Source organism: Schistocerca cancellata, chromosome 8 (genome assembly GCF_023864275.1).
Source record: "Schistocerca cancellata isolate TAMUIC-IGC-003103 chromosome 8, iqSchCanc2.1, whole genome shotgun sequence".
Lineage (NCBI taxonomy): Eukaryota > Metazoa > Arthropoda > Insecta > Orthoptera > Acrididae > Schistocerca > Schistocerca cancellata.
This window is the reverse complement of record NC_064633.1, coordinates 590,974,287-590,988,972: the sequence shown is the minus strand read 5'-3', so window position 1 is coordinate 590,988,972 and position 14,686 is coordinate 590,974,287. Positions and strand designations below refer to the sequence as shown.

At 41.9% G+C, this 14,686-nt stretch overlaps 1 protein-coding gene across 1 annotated transcript in view; it reads left to right on the top strand.

The window, feature by feature from the left end:
- The first annotated feature begins 3,228 nt into the window (after nt 1-3,228).
- Nucleotides 3,229-14,686, top strand: part of LOC126095698 (limbic system-associated membrane protein-like) — a 167,774-nt gene continuing 156,316 nt past the window's right edge. Inside the window, exons 1-2 of the mRNA XM_049910450.1 lie at nt 3,229-3,307; nt 7,680-8,036. Coding sequence (XP_049766407.1) covers nt 3,229-3,307; nt 7,680-8,036 — 436 coding nt within the window. The remainder of the gene's footprint in view (nt 3,308-7,679; nt 8,037-14,686) is intronic.

Below are 14,686 nucleotides of genomic sequence, written 5' to 3'. Positions count from 1 at the left end.
GCGGTACCAGTCTCATCATACTGCCAACCAATATTTGAAACATTTAATATTATTATTATTTTTATAATTCTTATTATTGTTACTGTATCTAATGTTGAAGAATTCACGAACGTATTTTAAGACGGCTGGGAAGACCTATTAGTATCGTGGACGTGTAAGCACTCCACAAATCTGGTAAATAATTAGGCCCGAGGGCGACAGTAACAGACGTTTCCAAAATTTTATTCCGCAGTCAACTGGTATCAGTGACGACTACTGTATTAGAAGACATAAGACGATTGGAGAAACATTAAGTAAAGTCTCGTACTTACGTGAGCAATCGAATTACACAACAATTAACAATGCGTCCTCGTTATTTCTGAAGTTTTCTGGGCATCATTGATACACAGTATGTGTCTCGATGTCCAGCCAAGAGAACGATATAATTTACGGTGCCAAACTATTGAAATATTTTACGTGTGGGACATGATACTGATGATTATTTGTGAGGTATGACTTGATCTGCGAAAAGAAACTAAAATTATTTACGAAGGATAGCATTCAGGCAATTTTTGAGACCAGTTCAAAAAAAAAAAAACAAATTGTTCAAATGTCTCTAAGAACTTAAATAGTTCAGTCCCCTTGACTTAGAACTACTTAAACCTAACCAACCTAAGGACATCACACACATCAATGCCCGAGAAAGGATTCGAACCTGCGACCGTAGCAGCAGTGCGGTTCCGGACTGAAGCGTGTAGAGCCGCTCAGCGACAGTGGCCGGCGCCAGTTCAATGCAAAACGTTTATTGAGTAAGATTGTCGATCGACGAGTTTGGTTATCACCATAGAAACTACAATAAAACTGTGGGAAATCATAAGAGATTTACAGATGAATCGTGACAGAAAATTAGAAAATGCTCAGATATACGCTGATCTCCAAGACTTCGGACGAAAGGAACTTCCGCTTGATTTATCACAGGCAAGTGACATAGTTCGATGAAACGTAGACCGTACGTAGAATGAACTGCTACAGTGTTGTATAGAAGGTACCTGGAAGTTTGTTGGTGGACGTGGACCTACTGAAATACATCTCCCTAATGCGTACCACACATATTAGATGCAATTTAAGTTACGAAATAGTCAGGCCACTCCATTCAGCGAATAAGCTCTCGTTTCAAGACCTCGTCCACTTACGGATTCCATACGGTCGCACTTTGTCATCCATAAAAATCAAGTAAGGACGGAATACACAGTCGGAAAGATGCACATTGAGAAGGCCCACAGTGTAACAACAACGCTGAGCACCCAGTGTACTGTGTCAAAGACCTGTAGGTTAGTAACCCCCCGCAACGTAACACCAAGGCCACCACAAGGATCATTTTCGATTATGTTTGGGATGCCACCTCTCGTCATATGAGGGTACATCCAGCAATGTCGAACAATACCGTTTTGATGGTCCGGATGTTATGGGGTAGGAAGGAATAACATTGCATGTGCGTACTGTCCCCAGATCTTCGAATACGGTACACTCACCAGTCAATGTTATTGTGACACTGACTGTACTCCTTTACAATGAGCGTCTCACCCGGGGTGCACTCCATTTTTACGAATGACAATGCGTGACTGCGTGGAAGAGCGCAGGTGGCGTAGGTCTTGGAACAAGAGAATATTCGGCGAATGCCCTGGCTTACCCGTTCAACCACCCTCCCCACCATCTTTGGGAAGACGTACCGCAGCATATGCACATCCACGAACGACCGTCCTACAGCTGCCAACTGCATTGCTAACGTGGCACTCACACATCATGTGAAACTTACTTTTGTCCCTACGTTTTGCACTCTAGTGTAGTAAAAATGTAATAAACTAAACTATTCAATACCTCCTCATTAGTTATGTGATCTACCCATCTAATCTTCAGCATTCTTCTGTAGCATCACATTTCGAAAGCTTCTATTCTCTTCTTGTCCAAACTATTTATCCTCCATGTTTCACTTCCATACATGTTTACACTCCATAAAAATACTTTCAGAAACGACTTCCTGCCACTTAAACCTATACTCGATGTTAACAAATTTCTCTTCTTCAGAAACGCTTTCCTTGCCATTGCCAGTCTACATTTTATATCTTCTCTACTTCGACCATCATTCCCAAATAGCAAAACTCCTTTACTACTTTAAGTGTCTCATTTCCTAATCTAATTCCCTCAGCATCATCCGACTTACTTCGACTACATTCCATTATTCTCGTTTTGCTTTTGTTGATGTTCATCTTATATCATCCTTTCAAGACACTATCGAATCCGTTCCACTGCTCTTCCAAGTCCTTTGCTGTCTCTGACAGAATTACAATGTCATCGGCGAACCTCAAAGTTTTTATTTCTTTAAAGGAATTATAAACGACTGTCCGTTGTTACAAATTCGATAGCTGCATCATATAAAAAATTATTATTACTTGACTAAAAATTCAGCTACTAACGGATTACAAACGACATCCGTTTAATAACTGAGGGAGCAGCAGCGTTTTACAAATAGTATCTTCCTGTTGTTAATGAGGTGGCATTTACCTGGAGTAGGCACAATGAGCGTGCTGATATTTAGTCATTAATACAGCATAGACATTAATTTTGTGATAATTAGCTCTCTTTTGGTATTGTATACCGTGACTTGTTTCGCCTTCCTGAAGACGTTCGTTCCTGATAAGCTCTGCAGAACATTATGAATTAGTGGATGGATGAATAAATGAAAAGACGCTTTGAAGTACACTTCAAGTCTTATATGTCTACTCCTGTATTCAGGAACGGGCCTCAAGTCTTTACACGTTGTTACCTAGTAATGACTGTTCGCACTGATGAATGCGTCGGATCTACACGCCTATTCAGAATTAGGTTTAATGAGACTGAATAGGAAAGATTCTTAAAGTTTCTTAAACTGCAGTTGACAATAGTTGCGTCAAACCGACAAAGACCCGTGTTCATGGATAATTACGAGACAAGTTTTATCGAAGCGGAAGACAGGCTGACCTACTACCCTACCCTACCCTACCCTACCCTACCACAGACACAATTAAACGGATATATTATCTCGTAAGAGATCTATAAATACGCTTACATAAAAGCTCACACATTTAGTAAAAGAAAGCAATGATATGAGTAGCGAAACTATGATAACTGTAAAAATTTCGGTGATTAAGGAACCAGCAGACAGGACTCGTCAATGACGAGAAACCATCCACAAGCAATCGTGGATCATAGATGAAAGTGGAGATCGAAGATGAAAATGAGCACGATGAGGAGAGATTCCATTCCGTGATTGTACTACAGTGTGATGAATGTAAGCTATAGGTCTGTTCAGTCTGGAGGCTGACTATACTAACCGCAAAATACTACTGTTGCCTGCAGAAGCTCAAATCAGGCCTACCAGCCGCCCAGACAGCTGTGGTACTTCTTCCAGCCAACCTAAGTGTGTTCAGCTTCTTGGCACGTTAAGTCCGCCAGGCACTGCCACAATGGTTCTCAATCAATATGAGACCATTACAGCTCAGTGAAATCAGTTGTTATCTATTACTACCCTTTCAATCGTTGTCATCACCTAACTCAACTTTAGAGCGAAAAAGAACTTACTTTGAACCCTTCCTTTGTAAAATCACAAAAGCTAAATTATATTTACATCGTGTGGATATTTAATTAAGTAGTGAACTATTGCGTCAGTGAGACAACTAGTATGGCTTATTTAGAACAATATTTTTATAGAATGATTAATGATTGTCAAGGGATTGCTTATGTTTCCAAACATTCTACGGGAAAGAAGGATAACTAAGGACATCGTAGATATACAATTTTTAGATAAAATGGTTCTGGTGCCATACTCCATTCAAAAGTGACACTTACTTCACACATATCTTGGGCCCATATACAGCACCAACCAAATAAAAATGAGTGCTGTGTTCTACTCTCCTATTTAGAAATCACTGCACAGCTGGGCTACTTACCTTTGAACTGGCATAAATCTGAAGACTGCTGGCTGCAAACGCTTTGCCTCTGATCATTCTCAATACTACTACTACCAATATTAATAGTAATAGTAATAATAATAACACGGAGAAAGAAAACCTTCCTAATGTTTCGCAGAATTATATCTGTTTGATCACGAATCGGGTTTTGGCTTCTCAAGCCATCTTGAGGAGACGAAAGCAGGTTCCTGACAAAAGAAATATAATTTTTCAAATCATTAGGTTTTCTTTCCTTTTTAATATCATCATTTACGGCCAAGCATCACGGAAAATTCAGTTAACATTACAATAACAATAATTTTATGGAATATTCTCTCTGTTCTTGAAGGAACGAAGATGCATCAAGAACTTGAAAACACAGTATTAACGTTCCACAATAATGTTTATTTATTAGTTCGTTGTGACCCAGCTTTTGGCTTCCTACACTATCGTTAGATAGTATTAAACAGATAGTCCACACAAACTCAGCGAGAGATCATAGCTGTACAAAAACTGTTCTACGAAGGTATGTGACATTTCATAACTATATCGATGCAAAACACACAGGCTGAATAAAAGAGGCGCGGGGCGAGAATGAAATCTGTGGAATTTGGCTGAATGACATTCATTCATATGATGTGAAATGTGATGTTCTCCATAGAGGAACTAAAGGCAGAAAAATAAGATTAATCCAAATTCTGGCAGTTAATAAACACCAATCAAAGAATGCTGACCTGGTCCTTAATGACGAAACACAGTGCCATTATTTACCAGTACTAAAGTAGCAGGAGGGGGTCATAATTTCTCTCGCCATTAGTTAACAATCTTGTTATAACTATTACACATCTACATTCCTTACATTTCTTTCTATTCCCCTACCCCCTTTTTCAGCTTTTTCATTAGATTTACCAGTTTTTCAGTATAAAACAGGACTGAGTGCCATCACTCACTTGTACAGCATATTTGGCTTATACATTCATATTGCTTCAATATTTGAATAAACTGTAATACGAAATTTATTTGTTCTGAGTCTGTTTGTGTGTTTCAATTTGCTTGCGATTTATATCGATATTGTCATAAAATGTGAGATATCGTTATACAGAAATCTCTACACTGCTACGAACCTCACTGTCGTGTTGTGGACTATCTGTTTGGTATTATCTGACGATGTCAGTTCATAACGAGTTATTAAGTAAATATACTATTGGACGATTAATACTGTGTATACAAGTTTTTAATAATGACAACAATAATAATAAAAGCAATAAGAGTAATATCGGTAAAAATAGTAGTATAGGCCCTACAGCAGTGTAGCAGCTATTAAATAGCTACTGCTTTCCTGTCTGTTAGGTTATTGTATGAGGTGAACAGTGAAGCAATTTCTGGTCTCTTGCACGAACTACCTACAAATGAGACAAGGCGTTTTCATGAAATACTAAAGGCTATGTGGTGCATAGGTTTCAGTTTTATTGTCACAGATATATGGTACAAAGTGTGTGTGTATTAAATGGATTATGTGGCGAAGACGCTGTTCATATATTCGCTTCACAAGCTGCAAGTCACACAGCATTGTATCATGTGTTTATGACACTATTTAGGAGAAAACATATAATTCGTGATAACTTATGTAATCTGTGTTACAGACGTACGAAACAGCAGTAATACTAATTATGTTTGGAAAATACTTTAGTTTCTTGACGGAAGTACAATCGAATATTTTAATTTTTACCCGTCACAAAGCTAGATTTTACCTCTCAATGCGAAAATTACCACTAAAATAGGAAGAACTGCACTAGCCTGTCATAAGTTTTGAAATGGCCTCTCTTGCGTAGCAACATATCACCATTATCTACGTGGTGTCTCATATCTGTCCTCGCATTAGACATAGGAAGCAAGCACTCATTAGTAAATTGAACTTTCTGTGCTGTTTTTGGTCTCGATTGTAATTTCGTTGATCATTTGTTGTTAAATCTCGCCACTGCTAGGGTCCTTTGTTGGTTAAATCTCACCACTGCTACACTGTAGAGGGGGCGTTGTTGACTTTGCTTGCAAACTCTAAGCACTTTGACCGGTAACCTGACTGGAGGCATATTCTGTGACCTATCAAAGGCGTTTGACTGTGTGAATCACAGCATTCTTTTAAGTAAGTTAAAATATCATGGCGTCAATGGTAGTGCAGCAAAGTTGTTTCAGTCATATCTTGTTAATAGAAAACACAAGAAAACTTCAGCAGTAGGCAATCAGACTTTATCTGACTAGGAAGAAATTACATGTGGTGTTTCCCAAGGTTCCATACTAGGTGCACTACTGTTTCTTGTGTGTATTAAAGACCTGTCATCTGTTACATTACCAGAGGCCAAGTTTGTCTTATTTGCAGGTGATACAAACATTGCAATAAATAGCAAATCAAATATAAATTTAGAAAGGGCAGCTATTCAAATTTTTATTGACATTAATAAGTATTGATAGCCAATTCACTGTCATTAAACTTTGAAAAGACCCACTATATGCAGTTCAGAACTTCCAAGGGATTTCCTTCAGTTGTGCGTATAAAATATGATGACATGGAAATAGGAGAAGTTGAGAGTGTAAAATTCTTGGAATTACAACTTGATAATAAATTCAGTTGGGAGAAACATACTAACGAACTGCTAAAGCGCCTAAACAAGTCTGTGTTTGCAATGCCACTGATGTCAGATATAGGAGATATAAATATTAAAAAACTGGCATATTTTGATTATTTTCACTCCATTATGTCATATGGTATTATATTTTGTGGTAACTCCACAAACAGAGAAAAAATTTTTAGAGTACAGAAGCGTATAATAAGAGTAATTAGTAGTGTAAATCCAAGATCATCATGTCGAAAGCTATTCAAAGAACTGGGCGTATTAACCACAGCTTCTCAGTATATTTATTCCTTAGTGAAGTTTGTTGTAAATAATACATCTCTTTTTCCAACTAACACAGTACACAGTATCAATAATAGGAATAAGAACAATATACATAAAGATTTAAAATCACTTACTCTTGCCCAGAATGGAGTCGAGTATTCAGCAACGCATATTTTCAATAAGTTACCAGCAACCATTAAGAGTTTAGTTTCCGACAAGGCACAATTTAAACATAATTTAAAAGAATTTTTGGTGGCCGACTCCTTCTGTTCCATCCATGAGTTTTCAACAAGTGCAGTAGAATATTTTAACGAAAATTTAATATACTTTAATTTTTGACAATACTTGGTTGTAACAGCGAAGTAACTACCTACTGTGTGAATGATGGATGTATGGAAAGCAGATGTAAGTCTTAAGTCTGTAAATAGTGGAAGTATACTTTTAAATCTTGTACATAATCTGACTGTTCTTAACTGAGGATCACTGAAATGAATAATTTACTTTAATTTTTGACAATACTTGGTTGTAATAGCCAAGAAACAAGCAAATGTCTGAATGATGGATTTAATGAAAACAGATGTCAGTATTAAACCTGTAAATATTAGGAGTTCAAATTTAATTCATGTATGTAATTTCACTGTTTATTGACTGAGAATCATTAAAATTAATGAAACTCAAGTTTTTTTAATTACATTTTTGTAATGTGTTTGTCTGACATGTTCTACACCCACGAGGATTCCCTCTTTTATGGGTCTGTGGAATGAATAGTAAATCCAATCTAATTTAGTTCTAATCTGGCTGCCTCGCGTGTGTGCCGCAGGTGCGGTCGTGGAGCAGCACGCGCCGTACTGGGAGCAGCCCTTCTCGCAGCCCTACTTCGACAACAACACGCGGCGCGAGACGACGACCACGGTGGGCCAGAGCGCCTACCTGCACTGCCGCGTGCGCAACCTGGGCGACCGAGCCGTCTCGTGGATCCGCAAGCGCGACCTGCACATCCTCACCGTCGGCATCCTCACCTACACCAACGACCAGCGCTTCCAGTCGCTGCACGCCGACGGCTCCGACGAGTGGACGCTCAAGGTCGGCTCGCCGCAGCTGCGCGACTCTGGCACCTACGAGTGCCAGGTCAGCACCGAGCCCAAGATCAGCCAGGCCTTCAAGCTCAACGTCGTCGGTGAGTGTCTACACCGCCTCTGGCTCTGCTCCCCGCTCCTCAAGCTCTCTGTTGTCTTATACACGTCCAGAGCAGGCTACCTGTCTCACTGGAATGTACCGGGTGATCAAAAAGTCAGTATAAATTTGAAAACTGAATAACTCACGGAATAATGTAGATAGAGAGGTACAAATTGACACACATGCTTGGAATGACATGGGGTTTTATTAGAACCAAAAAAACAGAAACGTTCAAAAAATATCCGACAGATGGCGCTTCATTCGATCAGAATAGCAATAATTAGCATAACAAAGTAAGACAAAGCAAAGCTGATGTTCTTTACAGGAAATGCTCAATATGCCCACCATCATTACTCAACAATAGCTGTAGTCGAGGAATAATGTTGTGAACAGCACTGTAAAGCATGTCCGGAGTTATGGTGAGGCATTGGCCTCGGATGTTGTCTTTCAACATCCCTAGAGGTGTCGGTCGATCACGATACACTGGCGACTTCAGGTAACCCAAAAGCCAATAATCGCACGGACTGAGGTCTGGGAACCTGGGAGGCCAAGCATGACGAAAGTGGCGGCTGAGCACACGATCATCACCAAACGACGCGCGCAAAAGATCTTTCACGCGTCTAGCAATATCGGGTGGAGCACCATCCTGCATAAACATCGTACGTTTCAGCAGGTGTTTATCAGCCAGGCTGGGGATGATGCGATGCTGTAACATATCGCCGTACCTCTCACCCGTCACGGTAGCAGTTTTCCTGTCCAGCGTCATTTGTCGGACATTTTGTGAACTTTTTTTCTGTTCTAATAAAACCCCATGTCATTCCAAGCATGTGTGTCAATTTTTACCTCTCTATCTACGTTATTCCGTGAGTTATTAAGTTTTCAAATTTATACTGAATTTTTGATCACCCTGTACGTCTACCAGAGGAGAATTGCTCTTGTTGGAGCACAAAAAGGGCGTATATGTTCCACTTCAGAAGATTCTGACAGAAATGTACGGAACCAGCTATCTCAACCCTCATTCCGCCTTCCCTCCCAATAATTTCGGCATTCGAACATATTCACTGTCCTTCACCAAATAACATCCCACTTCCTTTAATCCGACAGTAATAATACGATACCAACAGCCGTTATTTTGATATTTCTTTTATTAGGCGACCAATTTCGACGTTCCAGTACGTCATCTTCAGGCTTGCCCATGAATGACACCAAGCAGCACACGTGCATGCGTAACACAAGGTACCAGCACTCGTATCTGGTTCTGCTATTGAACCCCACGAGTATTAGTGCCATATCTTAAACACTCACGAGTTGTACTTGAGGTCTTGATACAGCAAGCCTGAAGATGACGGCACTATATGTCTAAACTGGTTCCCTAATAAAACAACATCAATATAATTGCTGTTGGTATAGTACACTACTGGCCGTTAAAATTGCTACACCAAGAAGAAATGCAGATCATAAACGGGTATTCATTGGACAAATATATTATACTAGAACTGACACGTGGTTACATTTTCACTCAATTTGGGTGCATAGATCCTGAGAAATCAGTACCCAGAACAACCAACTCGGGCCGTAATAACGGCCTTAATACGCCTGAGCATTGAGTCAAACAGAGCTTGGATGAGGTGTACAGGTACAGCTGCCCATGCAGCGTCAACGCGATACTACAGTTCATCAAGAATAGTGACTGGAGTATTGTGGCGAAGCAGTTCCTCGGCCACCATTGACCAGACGTTTTCAGTTGGTGGGAGATCTAGAAAATGTGCTGGCCAGGGCATCAGTCGAACATTTTCTGTATCCACAAAGGCCCGTACAGGACCTGCAACATGCAGTCGTGCATTATCCTGCTGAAATGTAGGGTTTCGCAGGGATCGAATGAAAGGTACAGCCTGGGGTCCTAACACATCTGAAATGTAACGTCCACTGTTCAAAGTGCCGTCAATGCGAACAAGAGGTGACCGAGACGTGTAACCAATGGCATCCCATACCATCATGCCGCGTGATACGCCAGTATGGCGATGCCGAATAGACGCTTCCAATGTGCGTTCACCGCGATGTCGCCAAACACGGATGCGACCATCATGATGCTGTAAACAGAACCTGGATTCATCCGAAAAAATGACTTTATTTCATTCGTGCACCCAGGTTCGTCGTTGAGTACACCATCGCAGGCGCTCCTGTCTGTGATGCAGCGTCAAGGGTAACCGCAGCCATGGTCATCGAGCTGCTGCTGCAAACGTCGTCGAACTGTTCGTGCAGATGGTTGTTGTCTTGTAAACGTCCCCATCTGTTGACTCAGCGATCGAGACGCACGATAAACGGCAATTGCGATAGGCTACAATCCGACCTTTATCAAAGTCGGAAACGGGATGGTAGAAATTTCTCCTCCTTACACGAGGCATCACAACAACGTTTCACCAGGCAACACCGGTCAATTGCTGTTTGTGCATGAGAAATCGGTTGGAAACTTTCCTCATGTCAGCACGTTTTAGGTGTCGCCATCGGCGCCAACCTGGTGAGAATGCTCTGAGAAGCTAATCATTTGCATATCACAGCATCTTCTTCCTGTCGGTTAAATTTCGCGTCTGTAGCACGTGATCTTCGTGTTGTAGCAATTTTAATGGCCAGTAGTGTATTATTACATTTCGTCGACCAGACACTGTCCCACTCTCCTGAACCCAGGATGGAATTACTTTCAATTTCCTTTTACCCAGTCTCTCTTTGTAGTAAATCCACCACAGTCAGGAACCTCCCCCTCAGTGGCACTGTACATATATGTCTCTCAGCCATGATCTCCTTTCCCTCCAACTGATTTACTGTCCGTTCCAATGCCGTTGTCTCTTCACTCACTTACACCGTCTGTCTTTGGCTCGCACTGTCACTGTTGTCCCCATACCTCGGCAGCTCAAAAATTCTAGAGGCCCAATTTAATTTTAACCTATACAGCCTTCTTTAAAATTTCGGTCCAAAATTCTTCTCCCCATATCTGCGAGTTAAGTTTCGCAAATCTATGAGGGTCGTGATCTTCCCCCAAGCCTGTGTAATGTCTCAAATAATCTGTATTTCTATTTCTACTGTGCTCTGACAGCAGCGTTTTTCCTCTGTTTCCCTCCTTTTTCCCTGCTACATATAGCAGAGTTATGCTGGTTGTATAAAACAGTTTCCATAGATCGGTAAAGTTAGGACAGTTTATTTACATACTTTGATACCTATAAGCTACATATAAGTGTGCCTTATATAAAGTTAACACAAAATCGTTCGCTTTAGGTTTTATTTGGATACTTAGCTCATTATTCGAACGGAACTGAAAGCACCCCATTAATGATTTGTGTTTCAAAACAGTAAATATGTTATTTGAAATGCTTTACTGAATTACAGTGTTTCCAGTATAATATAATTTCTAACAGTAATTTTAAGCTCTTTCCAGGCATGTGAAGACCCTTTTACCGATTTTCTGTCACCGCAGGAACATTTCGGGCATATTTGTGAAGGCGTGACGCGACAATTACATAGAGACTACGCGTCATAAAATTTTATTGGTGAGAGCATGTCGACCAAGAACAGTTTTTTGACCTCAGACCTCTGGCGTTGACCCTATAATCTTTGACATGTGTTCGCTACATCTGTCAAAACTATGTTTACACCTCATACTGAATGTTAGATACATATTTTACTTCTTTAAGTGTGGTAAATTCTAAGCTCTAGCTCTCGATAATGGAAAATGATATCGAAAAATGTTTCCATGTTCCTTGAGCGTATCATCTTGAGAACATACGGCCAAAGATTCGACAGTTTACCATGAATAGAAATTATAGAACTGGTCATCCCCACGATTGGATTTTATGTACCCAAAACTCATGGTTTTTCGGGATTTTCTCAAGAAGCAACCCTGAGAAAATGGCGATTTTATATGCTGCCTCATGTCCACTGTACACAAAAAGAAGCAAACGATTTGCTCAATTAGTCAGGGCTCGAGAAATTTGTAATATTTAAATTAGACCCTGTGCTCTGAGCACTATGGGACTTAACATCTGAGGTCATCAATCCCCTAGAACTTAGAACTACTGAAACCTAACTAACCTAAGGACATCACACACATCCATGCCCGAGGCAGGAGTCGAACCTGCGACCGTAGCGGTCAGGCGGTTCTACACTGAAGCGCCTAAAACCGCACGGCCACACCGGCCGGCCGAAAATATACAAAAGACTTGACCTCTCATCTCTGTGTTCAGTATGCCAGGAGAAGTGACCCAACACCCTCTCCGTAAAATCACATTTTCAAATGCTACTTTTTGGTACACATTGAATGTTATCACCTCTATGTGTTATAAAATGTGTACAAATGGGAAGAGACTACAGTTATATTTCAAGAAATTTTAGTAAGAGTATTATGATTACAGTTGTTATGGAACAGTGCCACTCTACAAAAATACTTTTGACATTGACACACAGATCCCATTGTGTAGGATAGGAGGAAATGGCTTCAATGTAGAGATTCCTGGGTTTCTAATGGATCCAGTTTTCCATGGTGTCCTGCAGCCCCTTGTCACAAGTGAACCTCTTACTTTCAGATACTATATGCGATTGCAGTCTTTCTCGGCGTATTCCAGTGATGAATTCATCTCGAGTTATCAGCCGAGAGTTGGCATCGTCGCAAAGTTTCGATGAGTTTCGTACCCATCATCTTCTGGCGAAGTGTCGTAACTAGAAAATGATCGGTACTAAACTCATTGAAAAGTTGCAATAAGACGACGACACCACTCAGCTGATAAACCGAGAAGAATTCACCTTTCAGATACTGTTTCCAGGTGCCATAGATATCCGAGTCGTATGCTGAAATATCGATGTTGTAATGAGGATGTTCCAGAACGTTCCATCAACATCTTTGAAGGTGCTCGAGGGCCTTCCCGTCCTCGTGGCTTAGCGTTGTCCTGTAGAACCACTAGTCCATACGAAAGCGTGAACATGCGCTTGTTCTTGCTGGCTTGTTTGAGCCTCACCAACCTTTTGTAAAACTGCTTTGCTTTACTGTTGTATCCCGTGGTAGCCAGACGGCGAGCAGTGGTCATACGTCCTTTGTCGTCGAAAAATAAACTGAACATCCCTTATTCGACTTTGGAAGAAACTGTGGACTACTTCTGGACAAGGGGAGCTGCTCTACGTCCACTTCCTGCTCATCCATTGAGAAGAAGGGTCGAAGTGGTGACACCACGCGCACGCTACAATCTCAGAATGAAATCCTTTCCTTGCTCTGCGTATCTGAACACATGGGTCACGAAAATAACCATTTTCGCCGACTTGTGGTTTTTCTGAAACATGCTTGGACATCCACTTTGTCTAACGTAGCTTCTCTTGGTATGATACACAGTTCACTCGTTTATCGGCATTTCAGCAGAAATGTCACGTGTATTTATCCAATGAGTCATCCACATGAACTCCTCCATAGCCGAAATCAAGGCACTATTGCTGATAACGCCCTCCTGCATGGCTCATGGCATGTCCTTCATCTTTACACATCCAGCCTCATAACACTGACATCACTGGAATGTTGTCCACAGTGCTGGACACTGCTCTCTGCACACCTCGTTTGCGATGCATCTGTGAACCATGCTACTCTTCTGTATGAAGTATGGGAAAAAATTGGTTAACCACTCTTTGTGCTGATTGAAAGAAATCCATCATACAACGAACTACAGAAACAACTCACCAGAAATGAGAAAACTGCTTCGAAGCCACAAACTCCGCTTGTGCAACTGTGAATACCAGCACGCCACTGGGATTACATGCAACGCCGCTACAGCGAAGGCAGCCTTCTGAATTGGACATACCTTACACAAAAGTATCTGCATGTATGTACACTCCTGGAAATGGAAAAAAGAACACATTGACACCGGTGCGTCAGACCCACCATACTTGCTCCGGACACTGCGAGAGGGCTGTACAAGCAATGATCACACGCACGGCACAGCGGACACACCAGGAACCGCGGTGTTGACCGTCGAATGGCGCTAGCTGCGCAGCATTTGTGCACCGCCGCCGTCAGTGTCAGCCAGTTTGCCGTGGCATACGGAGCTCCATCGCAGTCTTTAACACTGGTAGCATGCCACGACAGCGTGGACGTGAACCGTATGTGCAGTTGACGGACTTTGAGCGAGGGCGTATAGTGGGCATGCGGGAGGCTGGGTGGACATACCGCCGAATTGCTCAACACGTGGGGCGTGAGGTCTCCACAGTACATCGATGTTGTCGCCAGTGGTCGGCGGAAGGTGCACGTGACCTGGGACAGGACCGCAGCGACGCACGGATGCACGCCAAGACCGTAGGATCCTACGCAGTGCCGTAGGGGACCGCACCGCCACTTCCCAGCAAATTAGGGACACTGTTGCTCCTGGGGTATCAGCGAGGACCATTCGCAACCGTCTCCATGAAGCTGGGCTACGGTCCCGCACACCGTTAGGCCGTCTTCCGCTCACGCCCCAACATCGTGCAGTCCGCCTCCAGTGGTGTCGCGACAGGCGTGAATGGAGGGACGAATGGAGACGTGTCGTCTTCAGCGATGAGAGACGCTTCTGCTTTGGTGCCAATGATGGTCGTATGCGTGTTTGGCGCCGTGCAGGTGAGCGCCACAATCAGGACTGCATACGACCG